Raw genomic sequence first — 23452 nt, 5'->3', positions numbered from 1 at the left:
CATCTATCTGGTGTTATTCTTCTTGTCCCTGGGACCTCAGGCAGAGTCTCCACCCTCAAAGAACTTCAGAGATGTTTCTGTCCTGCCCATAGTGCGGGGGACGGCTACAGGGCTCAGGGGGAGGTACAGGGACAGTTACCTCTGCCCAAGACTTGAGGGAGGGCATGCAGAGGACATGGGTCTGAGGTCTGCGGCATCTGGGGATGTTTGGGGAACGGGGATTCTCAAGGCGCTGAGGGGAGGAGCAGGTATCAGGCGTGCTTAGAGCAAGGAATGCTGGTCAGACTTGGAGGGCCAAGCCCCTTAGTAACCAAGGACCACACCTCCCATCAGAGGGCAGGTCCGGGCATCCATGAGTCACTGAAGAGTGCGCTCTGAAACAGCAGAAGGACCCTAAGCAATGTGTGTGGCTGGGTGAGTTACTTACACACTCTGAGCCTCATGATAATCAGAAGAAACAATCAGAACAAAACCTATTGCAGGGATGTTTTGAGGATTAAATAAGCTTCATGGAAGCTGTGGGCAAAGCACCTGCCTGTGGCTGGTGATCCTGCAGTGCCCAGGTGTGAGGTGGTGGGGAATACAGTTTAACGACAGACAGGTCGGGGTGTGGTGGGTGTCAAACCCCAACTCCAGCATTCAGAAGCAGTAGGGCCTGGGAGAAGTTACCTGAAACCTCCGAGCCGCTTCCACAAGATGTAAGGGTGCCCTGTTATTCACAGGCTTAGAAATCAGCTCTGTATTACAGGTTTTATTATCATGTGTCGTTCCCGTGAGCCACAGACCAGTGTGGGGCTGGCCACCTTGTCCATGTGCCCCACTTGTGGTCAGGAGCCAGGAATCAGAGTCAGGCAACAGCCAGGGGGCGGAGGTCAGAACCAGCAAACCCAGGGACCGGTGGTCCTGGGGCTCCTCTAATGGACCGTCCACTACGGAAGTCGGTCTCCCCCTCCGCCACCTCAGGCAATGCACAGCCACCCAGTCAGTGCAAACAGCAGCCAGGCTTCCGGCGGGAAGGCGCCCCGCTGTGTAGGGGCATCACACCCCCAGACACGTGGACGCCACCAGTGAAAACACGCAGGAAAGGCGCACAGAAGGAGGGGGCTCTAGCGAAACCCGCAGGGCCCCGCCTGTCACACCCACCCATACCTGATGTTTATAAGGGCAGCCCCCACCGATGGGGTCTCCCCGCCCCCGGATCCTCCCGCTGCCCTCTTATCCACCGCACCCCACCCTCGCACCCTCCTCCACCCTCTCCCAATCCGTCCCTCCCAGCCGCACCCCAGCCACCCCCAGGCAGCTCCTCCGCCCCTTCCTCCTGGCCACAGCAAGGTCCCCGGGGCTGAGCCCGCTTCCAAAATGGCTTCCCTGAGGCTCACCCTTCCCACCTCGGGCTACATTATCCGGGGTGGACGCGGGCCAGGTGAACCTGCTGTTTCCTTCCTTCCTCTTCCAAGGAGATGTCTTTAAAAACAGGAGGGAGAGCCCTGTCCTGCCCCCTTCTCAGCTCTCAGGGATCGGGTTCCTGAGTTCAGGAGTTCAAGGGCCCTTCAGCCACTGGCCCGTTTATCTCTGCTCAAACAGAAGGGGAGGCCGGCTGCCCTGGTGCGCAGTGCCCTGCGGGGGTGGGGGACCCAGCCATCTGCCCTTCCTCCTGGTTCCGGTTTTGAGAGTCTTGTCCCTAGAGTTAAGATCCCTGAGAAAGAAGGAAGGCTGAATCTCGGCCCAGGCTGCCCCCAGGGCCAGTCCCCAGCCCTGGGAGCAGTGACCTGCAATCATCAGCTGCCAGTGGACGAGGAGCGTGTGGTCCAGAGCAGAGAGCCAGTAGCGGGCATCAGCTCCCTGACCAGTCTTGGGTCTCTGTCAGTGTGGGTAGCTTGGGTGAAGGAACTGGCATTGGGGCTCAGAGGGTAGAGAAATCGGGGTGGGGGGTGGTCAGCCTGATGGGAGTGTCCATTTCCTGACCTGGCCCAGGGACTGGGTGATCAAAGTGACAAGGACTGAAAAGGACATCACCCGACAGGGCTTAGGGGACTAAGGCTCAGAGGACAAGGGGGGACAAGCTGTGGGAGAGGGGCTGCCCCTGGCCGCCCCCTTTCTGCATGGAACCAGAGGTGGCTAAGTCCCTCCTTTGAGCCCAGGACTACCCGGGAGGCCAGAGCAGAACACCACGGAGGACTGGCTCCTGAGCGCATGGGAGGCTGCTCCCAGGATCTTCTGGGCTGAGTGGGGCAGGCATGTGCCCATCATGCCTGTTACTGGACCACAGGGACCTGGGCTGCTTGGACCAGGGCGGATATGACTGTCTGGAGTCCTTCAGGAGCTGCCTGTGTGAGTCACTCAGTCCGACTCTTTGGGACCCCAAAGACTGTAGCCCGCCAGGCTCCTCTGTCCATGGAATTCTCTAGGCAAGAACACTGGAGTGGGTTGCCATTCCCTTCTCCAGGGGATCTTTCCAACCCAGGGATCAAACCTGGGTCTCCTGCATTGCAAGCAGATTCTTCACCGTCTGAGCCACCAGGGAAGCCCCTATAGACTACAACCCCTCTTTTAAAAGTTTTTACATTTTGATTTTTTAAAAATTGTATATACTGAGATTTTTTTGTTTGGTATTGAACTCCATGCCTCAGACACACTGAGCATGGAGCAGGGGCAAGCAGCCCCATTGGGGTGGGGGTGAGATGCAGCGGTAGGGACTGGTGGAGCGGGTGGGAAGGGGGCGGAGTCCCTGAGGGGAAGCCTCTGGAGGGCCGGAGTGGAACCTGGGCCCCAGGGCAGAGAGGTGGTCAACAACCCTGAGTGAGCGCCTCCTGGTCATGGGCACTCCTTTGTTCAGCCCACCCAAAACTTCCTGTTCTCCAAATCGATCCTACGTGACAGTGCCTTGTACCCAGTATCCCCTCTGACAAAAGAGAAGACCTGCCTATCCCCCAACACATCTCTCATCCTCACTCTGGCCCCGGGCTCTTTGTCACAGGTCCAGCTCCCTCTTCAGCACTCACCCACCGTCCCTCCTGCCTTCTTCATTTACCCATAGCTCATGAAGTGCCCTAGTGACTAAGCATCCTTCAGAAACACTCCTAAGGGTTCCATCAGTGAATGACTCACTCCCCATTACTGAGTATTTAACCTTGCTTCCAAATTTTCATCTTTATAAATTACATTGTGATGAACATCCTTGCATAGAAATCTTTTGATGGCAGATTTAATTGTTTCCTTGGGAAAAATTCCTAGGAGTAAAATAACCAGAATGAAGGGATTCTTTTAAGGGGAATTCTTTTAAGGGTTTTGGGAGAACTGCCAAACAGTTTGGCAGAAAGTATATATCTTCTTCCCTCTGAAAGGTGTATGAGAGTCCTTGCCATACACTTGCACCAAGAACTACACTCTGCAGGAACAAACAGAAACAACACGCACCCCAAAACTGTTTTTGTTCAGTCACTCAGTTGTGTCCAACTTTTCGACCCCACAGACTGCAGCACACCAGGCTTCCCTGTCCTTCATCATCTCCCGGGTGCTCAAACTCATGCCCATCGAGTCGGTGATGCCATCCCACCATCTCACCCTCTGTTGTCCCCTTCTCCGCCTGCCTTCAATCTTTCCCAGCATCAGGGTGTTTTCCAATGAGTTGGCTCTTCACATCAGGTGGCCAAAGGACTGGAGCTTCAGTTTCCACATCAGTCCTTCCAATGAATATTCAGCATTGATTCCCTTTAGAATTGACTGGTTGGATCTCCTTGCAGTCCAAGGGATTCTCAAGAGTCTTCTCTAACACCACAGTTCAAAAGCATCAATTCTTCAGTGCTCAGCCTTCTTTATGGTCCAGCTCTCACATCCATACATGACTATTGGAAAGACCGTAGCTTTTACTATATGGACCTTTGTTGGCAAAATGATGTCTCTGCTTTTTAATAAACTGTCTAGATTTGATAGCTAATTTGATAGCAAAAAAAATAGTATCTAATTTTATTATGTACCTATTGCTTTACTACTTTCTCACATTTCCTGGTATTTGCTTTTCCTCATGTGAATGAATTCACACCCTTTACCCACTTTCCTACCCGTCAGTTCATTCATAAAAAGAGTTCTTCGAGGGACTTCCCTGGTGGTCCAGCAGTTAAGACTTTGCCTTCTAATGCTCGGGGTGAGGGTTCAATCCCTGGTCAGGGCGCTAGGATCCCACATGCCTCTCGTGTTAGTCACTCAGTTGTGTCTGACTTTGCGGCCCCACTGACTCCAGCTCGCCAGGCTCCTCTGTCCATGAAATTCTCTAGGCAAGAATACTGGAGTGGGTAGCCATTTCCTTCTCCAGGGGATCTTCCCAACCCAGGGACAGAACCTGGGTCTCCTGCATTGCAGGAAGATTCTTTACCATCTGAGCCATGAGGAAGCCCAAAAATCAAAAAAACATAGACTAGAAAAAAAATAATATTGTAACAAGTTCAATAAAGGCTTTAAAAATGGTCCACATAAAAACAGTCTTTAAAAAAGAAACAGTTCTTCATATTTATTATCAGAGTTGTTTATGTAAGGCTATTTTTCATACATGTTGCTAAATTTTTTTCTCAGTTTATCAACTGAATTTTTATTTTGTTTTGGAATTTTTTTTCCTTTTGGCATACTGAAGTTTTGATTCTCCCAGGTGAACAAACAAAACAATTTTGGCCTTGTGGCTTCTGCTTCTGATAGTACATGTAGAAAAATGTTTCTCATCCCATCATTTCTCTTAAGACATTTATTTATTTATTTGGCAATGCCAGGCCTGAGCTGCAGGAAGTGGGATCTTCGGTCTTTGTTGCAGCATGCAGGATCATTTTTGTTGTTATGGCATGCATTTCATCTTATAATTTCCTAAGTTCTTATCGAAAGTGGATTTAATAACTTCATTTTTACATTTAAAATTGTAACCCACGTGGAATATATTTTGGGGTCTGACATGAGTGAGAAACATGATGGTTTTCCAAGTGGTTAAATATTAATTCCTATTTTCCAGACTTTCTATTCTGTTCCATGGGTATGATTTCAATTCCTGGCCCCAAATTAAAATGTTTAGATACTTACAAATTTATAATATGTTTTAATATTGGATAGGTTATCCATCCAGATGCTGGCTGGGAATTGCATTAAACGCATGAATTAATTTGGGAACAACATGAATACACAAAATAGTATTACAGGAAATTGTTTAGCACTTGCAGGAAAGTGTTAAATACCTTCATTTACAGAACCATTCTCTTGGGTCTCCAGGTCAACTTTCTTCTGTTCGTGCAGGTTCCATACATTTTCCATTAGCATTCTCCCCATCTTTGATTCTGTCATGAGTGGAATAACTTCCCCATCACATTTCCTGACTTTCTTAGGGGCAGAGAGGCTGTGCACATTTAGCACGTAGGTGCTGTCCCTGCAATGTCCCCCAAGCCCAGCACATCTAGTTCCAAAGCCTTCACTGAGGGGCCACTCCTGAAGACTCCCGGGGCTGTGACCACTAGGGGGCGCCAGCGCTTTCCTGCGCAGTTTTTACAGCCTCCTCTTTTAAACTCCATCGCCCATGCAGCCCATGTCCCATCTGCCTCGGGCCAGATACTTCCTCCAACTGGAGGTGCTTCTTACTGTAGAAATGACCCTCACTCCATAGTCTGATTTCATCAATAATGTTGTTGTTTGGCTGCTAGGTCACGTCCAACTCTGTGCGACCCCATGAACTGTAGCCCACCAGTCTCCTCTTCCAGGCAAGAATACCAGAGTGGGCTGCCATTTCCTTCTCCAGGGAATCTCCCCAATGCATGGATCAAACCCGAGTCTCCTGCACTGGCAGGCTGATTCTTTACCACCGAGCCACTAGAGAAGCCCAGTGCCCCCCACCGCCAAAAGAATACTTCATTGCATATTAAAGGCTGCTAAGAGAGTAGATCTTAAAAGTTCTCATTATATAAAAGCATGGAATAACGATGTATGTATAAAAATGTATGGTAGCGAATGTTAACAAGAGTTATTGTGATCACTTTGAAATATATACAAATATTGAATCATTATGTTGTATACCTGAAACTAAATGTCACTTATACCTCAATTTAAAAATAAGTTAGCACAAAATAAATAAGATAAAATATTAGGAATTAAAAAAAAAATTTCCACTGGGTTTGCACCTTATGGAGGAGCCCTTACTCCCGTCTACTTTGGTGCTCCATCAGGGGACGCCGGGAAGGCCCGGCCCACAGTGCCGCGTGCTGACAAACAGTGAAGGAAGCTGGAGACGGCACCTCGGTGCGGAGAGGCCAAAAGGAAGAACGACTGCCAGCGGACAGGGAGGCCTCTGGGGCTGAGCACAAAGCAGAGCTTGTGTCTCTTCAGAGCAGATGGGGTGCAGGCCAGCCCGCATGCCTGGAATCTCCCCAGACAAGGTCCTGGGCTCCTCCCTCCCACAGCAAAGTGGGAGCTCTGGTCTGAGTAATCAGATCTGCCCAACCACGGCCCAGACACGCTCAGGTGAAGCCCAAGGCTTTCAGGCTAGGCCACAGGGCAGGTCCACGGGCAAAGCTTGTCCACACAAAGTCCAGTCCCACCCAGACCTCCTTAGTCAGCCGGGCAGGTGAGGCCAGGGCAGCCACAAGCAGGCTGATACCAAGACCACGTACCCAGGCTGGCTGATACCCAGGCCAGCGCCTTCCACCTCTTTGGCCTCCCTTGAATGAGGTGACATGGACAAGCAAAGGAGAAGGAAACATTTGACAATGGCTGGAGGCTGGGCACTGGGCTAGGAAGGCTCCTGACATGCACAGTCTAATTCAGTTACTGCCCCAACTTACAGATGAGGAAACACATGCAGAGGTGCAGTCACAGCCCCAAGTGACCAGCCTGGAACCAGAACCAAAAAAAAAAAAAATCCCATAATTGAGAAATACAATCTTCTCTGGTTTAGCTAAGATTCTGAAGGGCCTAAGAGTGCCAAGTGTGTCTATCCCAATGACACTGAAGCCTCAGGCACCCAAGCACTTGGTCCTGAGCCTGAGAAACAAGGGTTGTTTGCCTTCATCAAATGGGCTACAGCCAAGGTTTGGAGGCAAGGTGGCGGGGTCGTCTCAGGGTCCCTGCTTTTTCTCCAGGCCCTTTCTGCACCTGGGCGTGGGTAAGCCAAGCCACTGAGCAGCTCCGTCCTGCCTGGGTCAGCCCCGCCTCTGTGACTCTGCTGAGGCAGCTCCCAGGGTCAGCAGGTCCCTCGTCACACTCCCAAACACTGCACTGTGACTTCTGGGGTGCTAAGCACTTCTGCCTTCGTGGGTCCCTTCCTCGATTTAAAAACCTCCTTTAAATATATTTTACAATTTGTTGCTGTTGTTTAGTCACTAAGTAGTGTCCAACTCTTTGGGATCCCATGGACTGTGGCCCACCAGGCTCCTCTGTCCATGGGATTTCCCAGGCAAGAATACTGGAGTGGGTTGCCATTCCCTTCTCTAGGGGATCTGCCTGACCCAGCGATCAAACCCATGTCTCCTGCTTGGCAAGTGGATTCTTTACCACTGAGCCACCAAGGAAGCCCGTATTTTACAACTGCATTGATATAAAGGTGAATATATTATTGTATATTAAAACATCTTCTTTAACCTAAAGTTTGTGTTTTCCTTCTGATTTAAAAGATTAAAACATTTTGGGGACTTTGTTGGTAGTCCAGTGGTTAAGAATCCACCTGCCAACACAGAGGGCACAGGTTGAACCCTGGTCCAGCAACTAAGCTCCCACGTGCTGAGTGGCAACTGAGCCTGTGGGCCACAGCCTGTGAGCCCGAGCCCCACCTACTGAAGCCTGAGCACCCAGAGCCTTGCTCTGCAACAGAGAAGCCACTGCAACGAGAAGCCCGCACATGCAACGAGACGTGGCCTCTGCTCACCGCAACTAGAGAAAAGCCTCACACAGCGACAAAGACCCAGTGCAGCCAAAAAAAATTTTTTTTAATTTCTTTAATTAAAAAAAGGAAAAGAAATGAAGACATGTTGTGGCCCCTAGAACTATCATGGACCCTCAGAACCATGTGTCCACTGGGCCAGTGGGCCCGGCCCCACCATGAGCCCCACAGGGTTCCCTGGACTCTCCCCACAGAGCCCGGCTTCCAGCACGGCCAGGGTCTCTAGGACCCAGGCCCCACACGCCCCACCCCGGAGGGTCTGCTGCCCTCACCCATCACATTCAGTGCCCTTACGCTGATATCCTGATGCTGTGTCGACTGAGTGCCATGTGCTTGTGACCCCAAAGACTGTAACCTGCCAGGCTCCTCTGTTCGTGGGGACTCTCCAGGCAAGAATACTGGAGTGTGTAGCCTATCCCTTCTCCAGGGGATTTTCCCAACCCAGGAATTGAACCAGGGTCTCCTGCATTGCAGGTGGATTCCTTACCAGCTGACCTACCAGGGAAGCCCATGAGCGCCATGAACCTCAATAAATGTGTATTGAACGAACGGGAACAGAGTGATTAGCAGGGAATTTTTATTAGTGGGACTACTAAATGAACCAATAGGTTGGTCTGAGGAGCTTTTGCCTGATTTTCTTGGCTCCATATATCATATTCAAATTGGTCTGACACTCAGCTCCCTCACAGGTCAATAGGCCAAGACGGCCTGTGAGCCAGAGCTGCTGAGAGAAGCACGTGTCTGCAAGGGTCTCAGAGCCTTCTGTCGGGTCCAGGTGAAAACAGTGGGGCCCACGGTGCCTCATGGTCACTAAGTGACCACAGCAGCCTGTACATTTCTAATCCTAAAGCTCTTCTGGGCTGTGACACTCCAGACCCTTTAGAAGTGAGTGCGGTAGCTGATGCTCAGGGACTGCTTTCTAAAAAATAAATCCTGGGAATTCCCTGGTTGGTCCAGTGGTTAGGACTCGGTGCTTTTACTGCTGGGGGCCTGGGTTTGATCCTTGATTGGGGAACTAAGGTGCTGCAAGCCACATGGCATCACAAATAAATAAAGCCTGAAACAGAGAAAACTAAGCAGTAATTAATAATTGGAATTTTAGTATTATTTAGCCTAGTACATCTTTTAAATTTGTCTTCATGTTCAGTTACAACTCTTTTAGACTGCATTTTCTTAAATCATGTTTTTTAATTTAAGGTTGTTTAGTTGCTAAATAGTGTCCAACTCTTTTGCAACTCCATGGACTATATAGTCTGCCAGGCTCCTTTGTCCAAGGGATTTTCCAGGCAAGAATACTGCTTGTCCTAAAAAGGAAACTCTTGGGTGTAGAAAACTACACTTTTGTCTTATAGCAGGAGTGGAGCTTCATCCACTGCAGAAGCACAATGAGCCCAAGCACCCCCTGGTGGAACCTCCTGAAATTACAAGCAAAGTACCCAAGAGGAAAAAGCAAACTGCAAAAGGGCATTTCTACTTTTTTGAAAGCCTATAAACAATGAAATCTCCAAACACAAATCCTCAGTTCTTTACATGTGAATCCCTGACGGACAAGAATTATCTATAAATGGCATCAATATTATGTCACATACATACACAGGTTATTATTTTTAAATACATGTAAAAAAGTAGTCAAAGTGTTAGTTGCTCAGTTGTATCCAACTCTTTGTGACCCCATGGACTATAGCCCTCCAGGCTCCTCTGTCCATGGGGATTCTCCAGGCAAGAATACTAGAGTGAGCTGCCATGCCCTCCTCCGGGGGATCTTCCCCACCCAGGGACTGAACCTGGGACTCCTGTGTCGCCTGCACTGGCAGGTATGTTCTTTACCACTAGTGCCACCTGGGAAGCCCTTAAATACATGAAGATGTGATCAATAAAATCAGTCATCCAGATGAGCCTCAAAATTCATACTGTCTTTTTGTTTATATATATTTTCCTCATCGATATACTGATATACTGAAAATGTAGTTGCTGTCATGTAGAACGTTTCTCTACTTGTTCAGTGTTACAAAGGGACCCTCCTACTCAGAAAAACCAGGAACTCTGGCTTTAGGGGAGAACTGACAGCCTTTAAGAAACCAAACTCCATGGCTGGCCATCCTGGATGTTGTGTCTTAAAGTGAAATTCAGATGGGAATTCTACTCTGATGGACAGGAGCTTAAACTGCAACTTTGCACACAAGACTATATGGCCATGAGAAGAGCAAAGAACCGCTGTAATATCATGTTGATATTACAACAGAAGTGTTTATGTGGGAATTGGGATGGAACAAGAACAGATGATGTTTGGGCAGTATCTGCTCCCTCAGCCAATCCTGCCAGCACATGGTGAACAGTTCACTTGGGATTGCCCCCTGGAGCCAGAGAGACTCGAGAGGCAGCCACCCTGATGCCACCCAACCACTGATGTGGTGCTGAGACAGGGGTCCTGGCCTCCCGAGCTCTGGAGCCCTTCGCCACCCCCAGGTTTCAGGTGGTCACACCCGCTAGGGGTCCCCGGATGGAGACAGGCACACATCACATCTGCCTCCTGAGCTTTGGGTTCCTCACTTCCAAACAGGGATAGTCCTCTATATTCTTTAAAGCTGTAGCAAGAACCAGTGGGATCATGTAATTCCTTACATACCCAAGAGTGCCTGGAGCACAGCCCAGGCTCAGCTACCCGGGGCTCCAGTTCGTTCAGGTTTTATCCCCTCCGATGGCACGTTACAGGCACCAGGACTCCAGCTGGTCCACATGACGGCCCTCAGTGGTGGGGGGCTTGTCACATCCCCATTTTCCAGACGGGAACAGAGGTGCTGAGAGGCCTCACGGCTGGAGAACAGGAGAGTCAGACTTTGCAACCAGAGCTCCCAGTCACGAGGTCTTGCTCAATTTTAACTGGAATGTTTTAACATTAAAAGAGAGTGGGAGAGGGGGAGAGTGGGCTTCTCTGGTGGCTCAGTGGTAAAGAATCCACCTGCCAATGAAGGGGACACTGGTTCAGTCCCTGATCCGGGAAGATTCCACATGCTGTGGATCAACTAAACCCGTGAATCGCAACTCCTGAGTCCATGTCCCACAACTACGGAAGCCCATGCATCCCAGAACCTGTGCTCTGCAACAAGAGAAGTCACCACAATGAGAATCCCGAGCACCACAGCTGGAGAGGAGCCCCCGCTCACCGCAACTAAAGAGAAGCCCGAGCAACGACAAAGACCCAGCGCAGCCAAAAATAAATAAATAAATAACTGTGATAAGAGAGAGACAGAAGTGAGGCTTAATTACAATAACACAGCCTTTCTAACTCACTCTCGTCCACTGGTCACAAGATATCTGCCACTTTCACACAAACTGCCTTTGCTTCTTACAACAGCCCTGCAGGAAAGGGAGCCCAAGGCCCACAGGGTCAGCCTGGCTCCCAGCCACCTCCCCTGCTTTGCTGTCCTGCAGAAGCCGCTGCAGGTGGTGGAGACAGGAGAGAAAAAGGAGGGTCCCCAGGGGCTCCAGTTCTGGGTGGGAATCAGGGAGGTGACTGGGGAGAGGTGCCCAGACCTTGTGCACACCCCGAGGGGTAATTTGCCCGAGAATGTTCACTCCCACTGAGTGAAACCCTGGAAGGACACTTCCTGGCCATTTCTAAGCTAACAGTTCCAGACAGGTTAGAACAGGCAATGAGGAGAGGACATCGGGTTCAGATCCCCAGTCCATGGCCCGGCGGTCGCGGTGAGGCTCTGTGCCTGTGTGCTCCTCTGGAAAACAGGGATGAAAACGAGGGCACGGGGCAATTCTGGCAGCACCTGGAGAACCAGCTAATGAGCAAAGGGCCTATTTCCAGGGGGAAATCATCTCCTGAGGGGTTTCCCAGGTAGCTCAGTAGTAAAGAATCTGCCTACGAATACAGGAGACGCGGGTTCGATCCCTGGGCTGGGAAGATCCCAGAGAAGGGCACAGTAGCCCCCTCCAGCATTCTCGCCTGGAGAATCCCACGGACAGAGGAGCCGGCGGGCCACAGTCTAGGGCGCGACTGAGCACGTGCGCATCCTGAGCGGAGAGACTGAGGGGAGCTCACGCCTCTGCAGCTCACTAGCTGAGGTGCCCTGGCCAAGTTCCTCGATTTTTCTGGGCCTCAGTGTCCTTCTCTGTAAACTGCACAAGGTGATCGTAAGGACTGAATGAGACGCTGCAGATGAAAGAGCCAAAATGATGCGTAACAGGCTTCAACACCACCTTTTGGTGGGAAAGAGACTGTTCAATCACACACAGACTCACACTTCAGTAACCATTGAAAGCACGAGGTTGGGGAGGGGGTCGTGCAATGCGCAGACTGAACTGTCCAGTGATTATATGCCTTAACACACAAAATTCAGACTCTCACTGTATGTGCTTAGAAAAAACTGAAAGAAAAACATCTGTTGCCACTAAAACAATTATTTCAGTGTACTTCCTAATACACAATCAATGTACAACCCCCTAAAATTAAAGAATGGCAAATATCTATCACGTATAAGTCATAGAAAGCAGGTGCTGTTGAAAGCTAAGGCACATCATTTGGGATAGTGTGAATCACTGTTATTTTTGCTTTTTTTAAAAAAAAAAAAAGACCTGGAGGAGGACTTCCCTGGCAGTCCAGTGGTTAAGAATCCGCCTGCCAATGCAGGGGACAGGATTCTACCCCTGGTCGGGGGACTAAGAATCACACCTGCCACGGAGCAACTAAACCCGTGAGCCACAACCACGGAAGCCTGAGCGCAGCAACAAAGACCCAGCAGAGCCAAAAAAAAAAAAGGAAAATAATACATAAAAAACATGGGTTCTTTGATGCGCCTTGCTGACAGCATGACCTGCTGGGCTCTCCAAGGGCTAGCTCCCACCTGGAGTTAGGGGGCCAGGCTCCCTCCTCACCACCCCCCCACCCCAGAGCTTTCAGCTAGGGGGCATCAGCTCGTTTTAAACAGTGCTTGTCTAATGAGAGGTAAGGACCACGAGGGGCAGAGGACCTGTCGAGGGTCAGGAGAGCACGCACCCCAGGTTGGTGGCTACCCACTGCTGTCACCCAGACCCCCTTACACCAGCCCCCCGGTGAACTCTAGGTTGCTAAGGACATAGTCTTTCCTGGAATCCTTCCTCAAGAATTCTTTCCTGGAACAACTGAAAATACAGAAACGACTCAGAGGGGGAGTTTGGAACTCTACAAACACCTGAATTCACACTAATTACACACAAAAGCCTGCTGGAAAAGGCAGGGAGAAACATGGTTCATACGTTACCTGCTGATCAATTATGGCTCATGGGAAAGATTGGCTGTTAGCACTAAGCTAACTCCTGCTTCCAACCCACGCCTGAGAGCTCAGGGCTGTTCAATGGGAGTGCGACATTGCCTGAAGGGGCAACACGACTCAGCGTTCCCCAACAAGAGAAAAGAACCAGACGCCCCCTGCCCCTACTCTGGCCCATGCCATCCTGCAGGCAGGCCTGGGGTCAGGGGGTTGATTTTCAAATAACTGGTCCATCTAAAAGGCAAGTCTACAGGAATTATTTCTATGTGGCTTCACCTTGAGATAGACACAGATATACAGATTCAGATATATAGTGGGCTTTTTTTTTTTCCAATCCATTTGAAGCTCAGGCTGGGAAAGCTTCCAATCTGGTTTCTGAGAGAGAGCAGAAAGGGGGCTAGGGTCACGGCAAAAGAGCTCAGAAGAGAAGGGGACTGAAATGAAAACCTTATCTGGGAAATGACCTTGACATTCTCTGGAGAGGATGAATGACTGATTCTGCGAGGCAGGAACCAGGCCCTCGGAATCCAAGGCTAAATTCTGTGAATCTCACCTCTGTATGCATCAAATCAAAGACAAAATGTACAAATTATGAAGAAAAGAAAGAGAGAGAACGGTTGAGATACAGTTCACCCCACCTGGCTTGTTCACTGCCTGCTTGAGGCTGGAAAACCAAGACCTCACTTCCTAGCCTCTGTCCAGGCCATGCTGCCCACCTGGGAGAGTTCACTGTCCCGCTTTGTTAAGAGGCACCACGGTGGACGCATCCGTTTTCCTATGGGGGGCGGGGGGGTGTGGGGGGTGGTCCCAAAGCCTCGGCCGCAGTTTCAGGATGGACGCCGAGCCTCAGGGTGGATGCTGAGCCCCAGGGGGGACCCCCATCTCCTCTCCCCTGCCCCCCATGTGGTAGGTCTGGGGAGGGAGGCAGCTCCCAGCAGGACAGCCCTGCAGGTCTGGTTGGAGGCTGAGCTTTCAACAATTCTGTTATCTTTGAACTTCCTGCACTAAATTCTCTTCTGCTTAAAGGAACTGGAGCAAATCTTGAATAGCACAGACGCTGAAGACGCTGTTGACCAAAATACATGAAATCTCATGGGGAAAAAACTTAAGCGGGAAAAGACAGACAGACTTTGGGCAGGACATATCAAAGGAAGAGGCTTGTTGTATACACAGGAAATCAGTCTTTCGAGAGGGACTTGGAAGGAACCAACCAGACAGATGTACAAAAGAACACAGACAATGATCTTCATTCTCGTGGGGCTAAAGGACAAAAGGCTGAACATGGCCGAGGTACATGTCCATCCAACAGAGGGTGAGTAAATGGGGGCCACCCTGACCCTGGAGTCCTCTGCAGCCGGAAGAGTTGGTGCTACGGAAGTGTATCCAATAGCATGGAGAAGAGACTCAACACATGAAAAGGTGGCCCAGGAAACAATGTAGACATTACTTCTCCGTATTAATTTATACTTTGTAAAAAACTTTTTATTTTGTATTGGGGCAGAGCTGATTAACAACGCTGTAGTAGTCTTAGGTGAGCAGCAGAGGGACTCCACCATACATACACACGTGTCCATTCTCCCCCAAACTCCCCTCCTGTCCAGGCTGCCACATAACACTGAGCAGAGTTCCCTGTGCTCTACAGCAGGTTCTTGTTGGTCATCCAACACAGCAGTGTGTACACGTCCATCCCAAACTCCCTAACTACCCCTTCTTCCCATTCTTCCCTACTGGCAACCATAACAACACCTACTCCTGTGAACACACGTGTATAGGCGTATCTGGCACAGCACGCACCAAGACCGGAAGGAGACGCTGCCCCAGATGTCACTGCTGCGCCTGCTCACGCTCTGCCTCCAGGTCTGCTGGATGGAAGAGACTGTCTGTGAAACGGCACCTGGCCTCGGGCCACCCGAGGGGGCAGCCAAAGGGCAGGCTGCCAGGACGGAGCCCAATCACAAGTCTGGTCAGGGCCCCAGATGGCAGGCAGGCTGGCCTCGAGCCAGGCTCGCCAACTTCCAGGCCTTTCCCGATTGCCAGCCTGGCCAAGTCTTGTCTACAGTGCTTGCGCCGCCACTGAGAGACCCCGAGGTTGCCCATGAGCTGCTCCTAGTAACTGCAGCTCTAGCACGTGGTGCCCAATAAGCCGTGCTGACCAGAACCCCTTGATGCACAGACTCGCCTTTGCCCACGAAGGCCCGACGCAGTGCCATGACACTCGCTAAGATGACATTGCTGAGTCTCGGAAAACAGGTGACTCACATTTGCAAGATGTTTTGTGTTTGTACATTAAGAATCCATTTACACCCCGAAAATACACTGGAAACGCTAATAGGCTAAATGCTAAATAAGATGATTTAAAGATCTTTCCAAAGGCGCATACAGCTGACACCCAGCAACATACCAAATACACAGGGCTGAGTCTATCCCTGTGGAAATGACCCCAGGGCAAGGAGGGTGGATCACCAGGTGGAGTGGTGCAGGTTCAGACATTGAGTGGGTGGGGTTAAACTTCCAACAAACCCCATCCTCCTCCCGCTCCTCTCACTGAAGCTTCTAAGTCATGAATCTTCCACGCAGGAGAACCCAAGAGAAAGTTCCTGCTACCAGGCTGAAGAATTGATGCTTTCGAATGGTGGTGCTGGAGAAGACTCCTGAGAGTCCCCTGGACAGCAAGGAAATCAAACCTGTCAATCCTAAAGGAAATCAACCCTGAATATTCATTGGGAGGAATGATGCTGAAGCTCCAACATTTTGACCACCAGATGCAAAGAGCCAACTCATTGGAAAAGACCCTGATGCTGGGAAAGATTAGGGGCAAGAGGAGAAGGAGGCAACAGAGGATGAGGTGGGTCGATGGCATCACCAACTCAACGGACATGAATTTGAGCAAACTCTGGCAGATGATGAAGGACAGGGAAGCCTGGCGTGCTGCAGTCCATGGGGTCACGAAGAGTTGGACACGACTGAGCGCCTGAACAACAACCACTTCTTGGGGAGCATGGTGGGAGGAAGAATGAATAATTAAGCAGGCAAGCTGATGGAACATGGGGGTGAGGAGTGAAGTATCCAACCCAGGTTAGAAGAGCCGGTGCCAGTGGAGACCAGCTCGCTGCACTTGCCACATGGGTTGCAGAGCCCTGAAGGGAACTCAAGTGACCCAGGTCAGAGCCCCCACGCCCACCACACCTGCCCCAGCACCCATGAGGTACTGAGGCTGTGCCTGGCCCCAGAGCTGCACATAGAGCAAGAGCCGAGTCGAGAGCAGTCTGCACAGGCTCGGAGCAGCGTGTCCGGAAAGGACAGTAAACAGGATGAAGGACTCTCATAAGATAGGTTAAGTAGAGACAAACACTCAGTAAGGAGAGCATGTGTGCATGCAACATAGGGAGGTGTGGAAGGACGGACAGACACCTGATATTCATGAGATGCTAAATATACCCAGGTCACTGGGCAGTAAATATTCATGATACATACACTCAGTGCTGAAAAGGTACTAAATATTCACAATATATTCATCCACAGGAGACTAAACATACGACAGGGCCTTGATATGGACTGTAATTCCGTCACCCACGGGCGACATGCAACGTGGTCCTCTGAGCCACCACCGTCTGTCATGCTCATCAGCCAGTCACAGATGCGGCAGGGCAAAACTGGCCCTACATCTCGCCTGCAGAACAAGTGTGTGTATGCGTGTGTGGGCGCAGGGGGTGACTGGTCCAGGGCGCTTCCTGTCAGTAGCCTGGCTGCTAGTACTTGTAACCATGTTAGCGGGAAAAGCTGACACTGCAGAGGGAGACAGAGATTGCGAGCCCTGTGTGCCCTGGGCTCAGGAGCCGGGCAGATCCCACCTGCTTGCACGCTCCCTACCTCTGTTACCTGTCCCCTCTCTCTGCCCTGGCTCCTCACTTGAAACTGCATCAAGCTCATTTCCTACCTAGAGGAGGAAATGGCAACCCACTCCAGTATTCTTGCCTGGGAAATCCCACGGACAGAGGAGCCTGGCGGGCTACAGTCCACGGGGTCACAAGAGAGTCGGACACAACCGAGCACAACAAGGTAATTCCCAACAGGACCTCTACCACTAGCCCTGCTCAGCAGTGCTCTACACAGCAGACTTGCTCGCTGTCCTGGATCACCATCAGCTCTCAGACCCTTCATTGCTTTAGGATCCTTTATCAGGGGGTCTTATGTGAGTAGTGTTAGTCGCTCAGTCCGTGTCTGACTCTTTGCAACCCCATGAACTGCAGCCCGCCAGGCTCCTCTGTCCACGGAATTCCTCAGGCAAGAATACTAAAGTGAGTTGCCATTCCCTTCCCCAGGGGATCTTCCTGACCCAGGGACTGAACCAGGTCTCCTGCATTGCAGTTAGATTCTTTACCATCTGAGCCACCAGGGAAGCCCCTAGGGGGTCCTAATCAGGAATCAAAATAAATGCCTTTTTGCTTATTAAGAAAGACAATGGTAGAGTAACCACTACAAATAATTCATGAGGCATTTTCTCCGCTGATACAGGATCTCAAGTGATGCTGGTATGCGTGAATCCCCACCCCCATGCTATGGGGTCACAGGGACTCTAGGTGGCAGAGTGGAAACCAAAGCCCTGACTGCCCCCCTCAACTGGACCACTTGCTTTAAGAAAGCAAAACACCTCTCACATTTTCACGACCCCCCACTCAAGCCAGCCATTCTGAGAGTAATTTCTTGGGAAACTCGCACACCTGACCTAAGGCTTCTGCTGCCTCCCACAGATGTGAGAATCTGGGGACAGAAAAAAAAAAAGAGACTACTGTCTGGACCCCAGAGGTGAGTGGGTATTCCAGAAGTTCTCAAACTTCATACATTCAAAAGCCCATCCCACACCGGGGCTAGGAAGACACTTGAGCAAATAAACAACATCCTACTCCTCACCTTTCAAAAGGCTCTTTAGCAATTTCTTTCACAGACAGCTTAATCATAAGAAACATATCTGGGAGCTCTTCCTACCCAGATCTGCACAGGAACAGTGCCAGTGTCCACAAGGAGCCGACACAGGTAGGGGTGTCCCTGGTTGCATGGCCACCCCTGTCCGATCATTTCTTGTCAATCTGCCACTAAATTCGCTGACCATTCCCTGGGATCTACTGGTTAGTGTCCTGCTGAGCTCAGGGTTATGGGTCATAGCATATTAAAGCAATACAAAGGATGCTACAGTAATTCCTTAGAATCATCGATGTGCCTTAAGGACCATTTACCTGACCTGAAACTTTGAAATGCGCTTCCGGGTGCAGATAACTGAGAATAACAGGACTGGATGAGAATTCCTCTGATTTCCATTCAGCTGGGGGAAAATGCCAGGCATTTAGAATGCTGACCGTGACTATGGTCCAATGTACAGATACAGGTACCCTGACAACAAAAGGGATAAGCCTGACACCAGGAAGAGTTAACTAAGAGGTGAGCCCCAAAAGACCACTCCTGGGGAGTCTTCTGTCTTTATGGATTCAAGAGGTCCTTCCCAGTGGGAAGAAGAGATAGTAAGGAAGTTTGGGATGGACAGGTACACATGCTATATTTAAAATGGTTAACCAACACAGACCTACTGTATAGCACAGGGAACTCTGCTTAATGTTATTTGGCAGCCTGGGTGGGAGGGGAGTTTGGGGGAGAACGGATACATGTATATGTATGAGTCCCTGTGCTGTTCACCAGAAACCGTCACAACATCGTTCATCAGCTATAACCCAATACAAACTAAAAAGTTAAAAAAAAAAAAAAAAGAAGAAGTCCTCCCCATGGGAAGTTCTCTTTAATCTCACATGTGGCCGAGTCTTAATGTTACTTAAAGTCCCTCCTCCTCTGAGAAGCCCTCCCTGACCACTTTGCCTTCTACCCACAAAGTGTGAACAAAACCCAGGACTTGTGAAGGGCTAATCAAGTTCTCCAAACAATTCCTAAGGATCCTGAAAAATCAATTACAACTTGGATTTTTCGGTATTTTTCCTGCCGCTTTTGGTAAATGCCAAGCTTACAGTGGATCGTTCTGATGATGAAGCAGCAGCGGCATAAACAGCACGATCGTTTGGAAAACACCAAAGCATATGAACCTGGTCTACTGCGCTGGGCTCGGAGTGTGTAGGCAGACAACTCTTCTGTCCTCCAACCACCAAAGCTTCAAAGCTACTCTTTCCCCATTTCCTCCCCATCCCTGACTGGTAACTCCAACAGGCCCTACAGTCTTTCCGGTCTTTTTCAGGTAATAAGAAGTCCAGGGCAGATAACGGAGGTTGACTTGCCCAGAAGACGGGGGGATGGGGGAAGGGAATTTCTGGTCTGTTTCCCCAGTTTGCTGCCCCCCCAGCTTCCTTCCCACATCTCCAGGGTGCATCTGGTTTCTCCAGGGAGGGGAGGAATTAAGATATACAAGTTGCTGAAATTCCCTCTACACATCAAGAGCTTTACTCTAAGCCCCCATGTCCAGAGGACAGGAGATACAACCTAAGAAAGATTCCTGCCTTTCATGTCAAAAAAAGAAAGCTCTTCCGATACAGGGAGAGAGGAACCTGGAGCCCCCAGCCCCTTTACCCCCAGCCTGGAAGAGAGAGGTTAGTGAGGGAAGAAAAACCCCAGGGGATTGAGAGGGACATGGAAGGCTGGGGGGAGTTTGTCCTGCTTATGGCTAGGAACACAGGACTGCTCAGACTAGGGCTATTCCACACAAACTGGTCAGGTTCCCAGATGCCCAGCAGGGACCTGTTGAAGACACAGGGTGCGGAGACCTCAGGGCCAGATGCAGGAGCCTGGTCCCCATCTGTGTCTCACTCCAGGGACAGCTGGCTGGACAATGCTCAATGGAAACAGGAAAAGGAGGCTCAGTGGTGGGAAACCCATCAGATGACAGCAAGAAGCCACGCTCCCCACACCTTGAAGTGCTGCAACCTTCTCCTGGAGCCCAGAGACTACCTGCAGTGAGAAAGGGCCCCAGACAGTGACCTGGAGAGATGGAGACTGACTTTCCGGGGACTAAGCTGCTTTAAGCTAGATACCGACTCAGATAAAATCCTTTGAATTAGGCTCAGGAAAATCACGATCAGGACCTAGGACTAGACATATCAAAAGGGAGCCAAAGTCCCTTGTTCAGGGCAGCGAAATTAAGTTCACCTAAAAAAGTAAGTTGACCTAAAAAACTCTGCACATCCCAAGGAGGAGGCTGGTGACCTTCAGCCCTCCACAATAAACCCCGGGCGAGAAACATCTCCACTCGGATCGAAAGGCTTCCTCAGGGTCTCCATGCAACACAAGCAGAGCTTATAAGCGTGTCTGTGCACAGGCACGTAGCTAACCTCCCCAGGAAGAGCGGATGGCTGCAAGCTTGCCCAGGCAAACCCAGCCTACTGTGCCACCTCAGAAAACTTACCCTCCAGAGGGCAATGCACCTTCACCCACAGTCTCATTTAACCCCCTGAGCTGGCGACCGGCACTCCCTTTCTGCTAAGTCAAACCAAGACTCATCAAGCTTCGGTGACCGGCTCAAGATCACCAAGCTGAACAGTAATATGAATAGGACACCCACCCTTCCCTGAGCCCGAGGGGCCTGGTCCCACGCAGTGGCCATATGCTGTGTGTGAGCCGGGCAGCAGCCTTGCAGGTGCCACTTTTTAATTTGTTCATTGAGGACAGCTGCTCAGAGAAGCTAAGAAACTTGACCAGGAGGCAAGTCTGGACCAAGGGAGGCCCTCGCTCCAGGCACAACATTTCAGGGAGTACCAAAGACTCCTGAAGACAAACGGTACAATGGACTGTTTCAAAACATCAAAATGAACACAGAATCCACACTGCACAAAACACATCACAGTTTTAAATAAAGACAGGATCTGTAGTACTGATTTTTCTTCTACCTTAGGCTCCAATATGGCTCAGCACAACACTGGGGCAGAGAGAAGAAACCAGCCCCGCTCAGTCCTCCACAGGCCCCACAGTCAGGGACCGCTGATGTGACTGCACAGACTCTAGAAATGCTGCTCCCCACAATCCTACCGCCTTACATGGCTCTAAGGAGTGATCACGGCGCTCCATCATCCCAGGTGTGAGCTCCAGGGAGACCAGGGTCTAAACAGATTCTATTCCACGGTCACGTGCCCGAATTATGTAAATGAAGGAAGCGTGCCGGCTGGAATAGGGAGTGGGGATATTTTAAGCTATCAGTTGAGGAAGGTGTGGGGTGGGCGCTCAGAGGCTCACACAGCTGCTCGTCTCCCACTTGATAGATTTATGGCTCAAAATTAAGTATTCAGCAGGGACACCGTGCCAGCTGCCGCTTGTACCGACACGAGTCTAACCCCAGCGGTGGTATTCCTTTACACTTTGCATTTCCAAAGCCAAAGCCTGGTTGGTAACTAGTCCACTGGAGTAACCACTCAGGCTTTGCTCACTGTTCACCTCGTATTAACGCCCCATCTGAGAGGAAACGTCCGTTCAACAAATAGGTGTTGATTAAAAATGTGAGCATTTCTTAGATCAATCCCAGAACCCCTCAATGGCAACCAAAGCCTAAAACGTGTATAACAAATAAAGCATTACCTGAAGCAGAAGAGTTAACGACCGTCCACTCCTCTCCCCTGCCGCGGCCTCTGGCGCCAGGAGGCACCGACACTTCGTCCACCAACAACTTCCCCCGGACACACCGACTCCCCTCGTCGTGTGTTTTCTGAGGCGTCACCTCACGATTCAAAGTTAAGTCCGGCGAAGTCAGCAAAGGGAAACTTCGGGCACTTGGGGGAGCGCGTCCGGCCGGACTCGGCCGCGGGGAGGGCGCTCCGTCCGCGTGGCTGAGGGGGTCCCCGGCTCCGAAACCCCCGCCCCAGTCCCAGCCCCGGTACCTGCACGGGAGCGCGGGCGGCTCCGCGAAGCGCCGGAGGCTCTGGGTCCGCGGGGTGGGGGCGGCGGGGCCCCGGGAGCGCGGACGCGCGGCCCTCACGCGGCGCAGCAGGTGGCCGCCCGGCCTCGCCGCCGCCGCCGGTCGGGGGCCCGAGACCCGGGCGCGGGCGCGGGCGCGGGCACGACCCTCCGGCGCCGGCGCTGCCGCTCGCCGGGCCTCGGGCGCGCTCCCCGGCCCGGGCGCGCCGGCTCGGCTCTGCGGCTCTCGGCACGGCGGGGGCGGACGCCGCTCCCCTCTTCTCGCTCCGCTCGCTCTCCCGCCGCGCGCACCTCCCCCGCGGCGCGCCGCTCCGCTCCCGCCGCCCGGCCGCGCTGGGCCGCGAGCTCGTGGGGGTGGCGCCCGCGGGCCCGGCTGCCGGCGGGGAGCCCCCTCACCAGCCCACGGAGACCCCGCCTAAGCCGGCCCGCGCGGGGGCGCTGTCGGAGCTCAGGGCCTGGCGTACCCCCTCTTCCCCGCCTCCCCCAGGCGACCCCGACGGTCCCGTGGACGAGGTGCCCCCGCTCCGCGCCCCAGCGGCCCCGACTGCACCCTAGTCTTCAGAGGTCACCTGAGGGCTCCGCTGCCCGACGGCGCTAGGCTTGGGATGCTCATCACCCGCCTCGCCAAGCCGGCCACGGGCCGGAGGGAGGGCGCCGCGAGTGGGAATTGTGTGTTTGAGTAAAAGTAAAAGTTGTTTTCTATATAACCTTGTGTGTCCGGAGAGTCTCCAGGCTAATTCGTGGGGTGAATCATTGTTGTGACACTGCAAACGGGGAAGAAAGGCTGCCAGCGGCCTCGCAGCCTCTCCTTACTTTCTTGTGGAGACCCGCCGGTCCAGGTAAGGAGATTGTCTTAGGAAACGTGCTGGCCTCGGACGGTCGCTCAGCGGCGACCATAGAGCTGGCCCGGAAGCCTGGGCCTGCCAGTCACACAGCCCCAGACGCCCCCGCCCCGGCCACGTGCCTACAGAGCAGGGAGCTTAACCTGCAGGGAGGTAAGACCCACGTGAATTGTGACCCGCAGGGAACGGAGGCCACTGCTGCTGACCCTTGAGACGCTTCCATGCCAGCTAGAAGAGCTCATGCTAGTAGCACATCGATTGATGACCAACGTCTGAGTCTTCAGCTATGTTGGCGCCTTTATATGGGCACACTCGGAATCTGTAACACATTTTAGGTGGTGGGTTTGGGGATTTTCCCTGCGGGCACTGAAGACCCAAGAAGCCCGTGTTTGTACCTCTATCTGCAAAGAGCCAGGGGAGAAGCTTGGAAGGGTCTCTCTCCACTCTTGGCTTTAACTGGAGCAAAATCCCAAATAAAAGCGTCAGAAGCAGGGTAAGGAGGTTAAGGGGCTTCCGAGGTGGTGCAGTGGTAAAGAACCTACCTGCAATGCAGGAGA

The 23452-nt window shown here is 51.6% G+C and overlaps 2 protein-coding genes across 6 annotated transcripts in view; one reads left to right on the top strand and one right to left on the bottom strand.

The window, feature by feature from the left end:
- Positions 1-22153, bottom strand: part of CRACDL (CRACD like) — a 129059-nt gene extending 106906 nt beyond the window's left edge. For 2 of the 5 annotated variants that reach the window (XM_086328027.1, XM_086328025.1), the window contains exon 1: positions 22017-22150. The gene's annotated coding sequence lies outside the window, so the exon portion shown is untranslated. Of the gene's footprint in view, positions 1-21035; positions 21278-21717; positions 21857-22016 lie in introns of those variants that run through there. The other 3 variants (XM_086328023.1, XM_086328024.1, XM_086328026.1) reach the window with 3 other exon arrangements.
- LOC147363726 (uncharacterized) lies at positions 16709-23388 on the top strand. Its single transcript, XM_086328394.1, has 3 exons — positions 16709-16916; positions 21876-22892; positions 23078-23388. Exons 1-2 carry the CDS (start codon positions 16709-16711, stop codon positions 22649-22651), a joined length of 984 nt encoding a protein of 327 aa, XP_086184520.1. The 3' UTR covers positions 22652-22892; positions 23078-23388.
- The last annotated feature ends 64 nt before the right edge of the window (positions 23389-23452 follow it).

This window comes from Bos grunniens, chromosome 11, assembly GCF_055505025.1.
Source record: "Bos grunniens cultivar Pamir isolate PY7600 chromosome 11, Bosgru_T2T1.0, whole genome shotgun sequence".
NCBI classification, from domain to species: Eukaryota; Metazoa; Chordata; class Mammalia; order Artiodactyla; family Bovidae; genus Bos; species Bos grunniens.
This window is presented reverse-complemented; position numbering and strand designations above follow the sequence as displayed.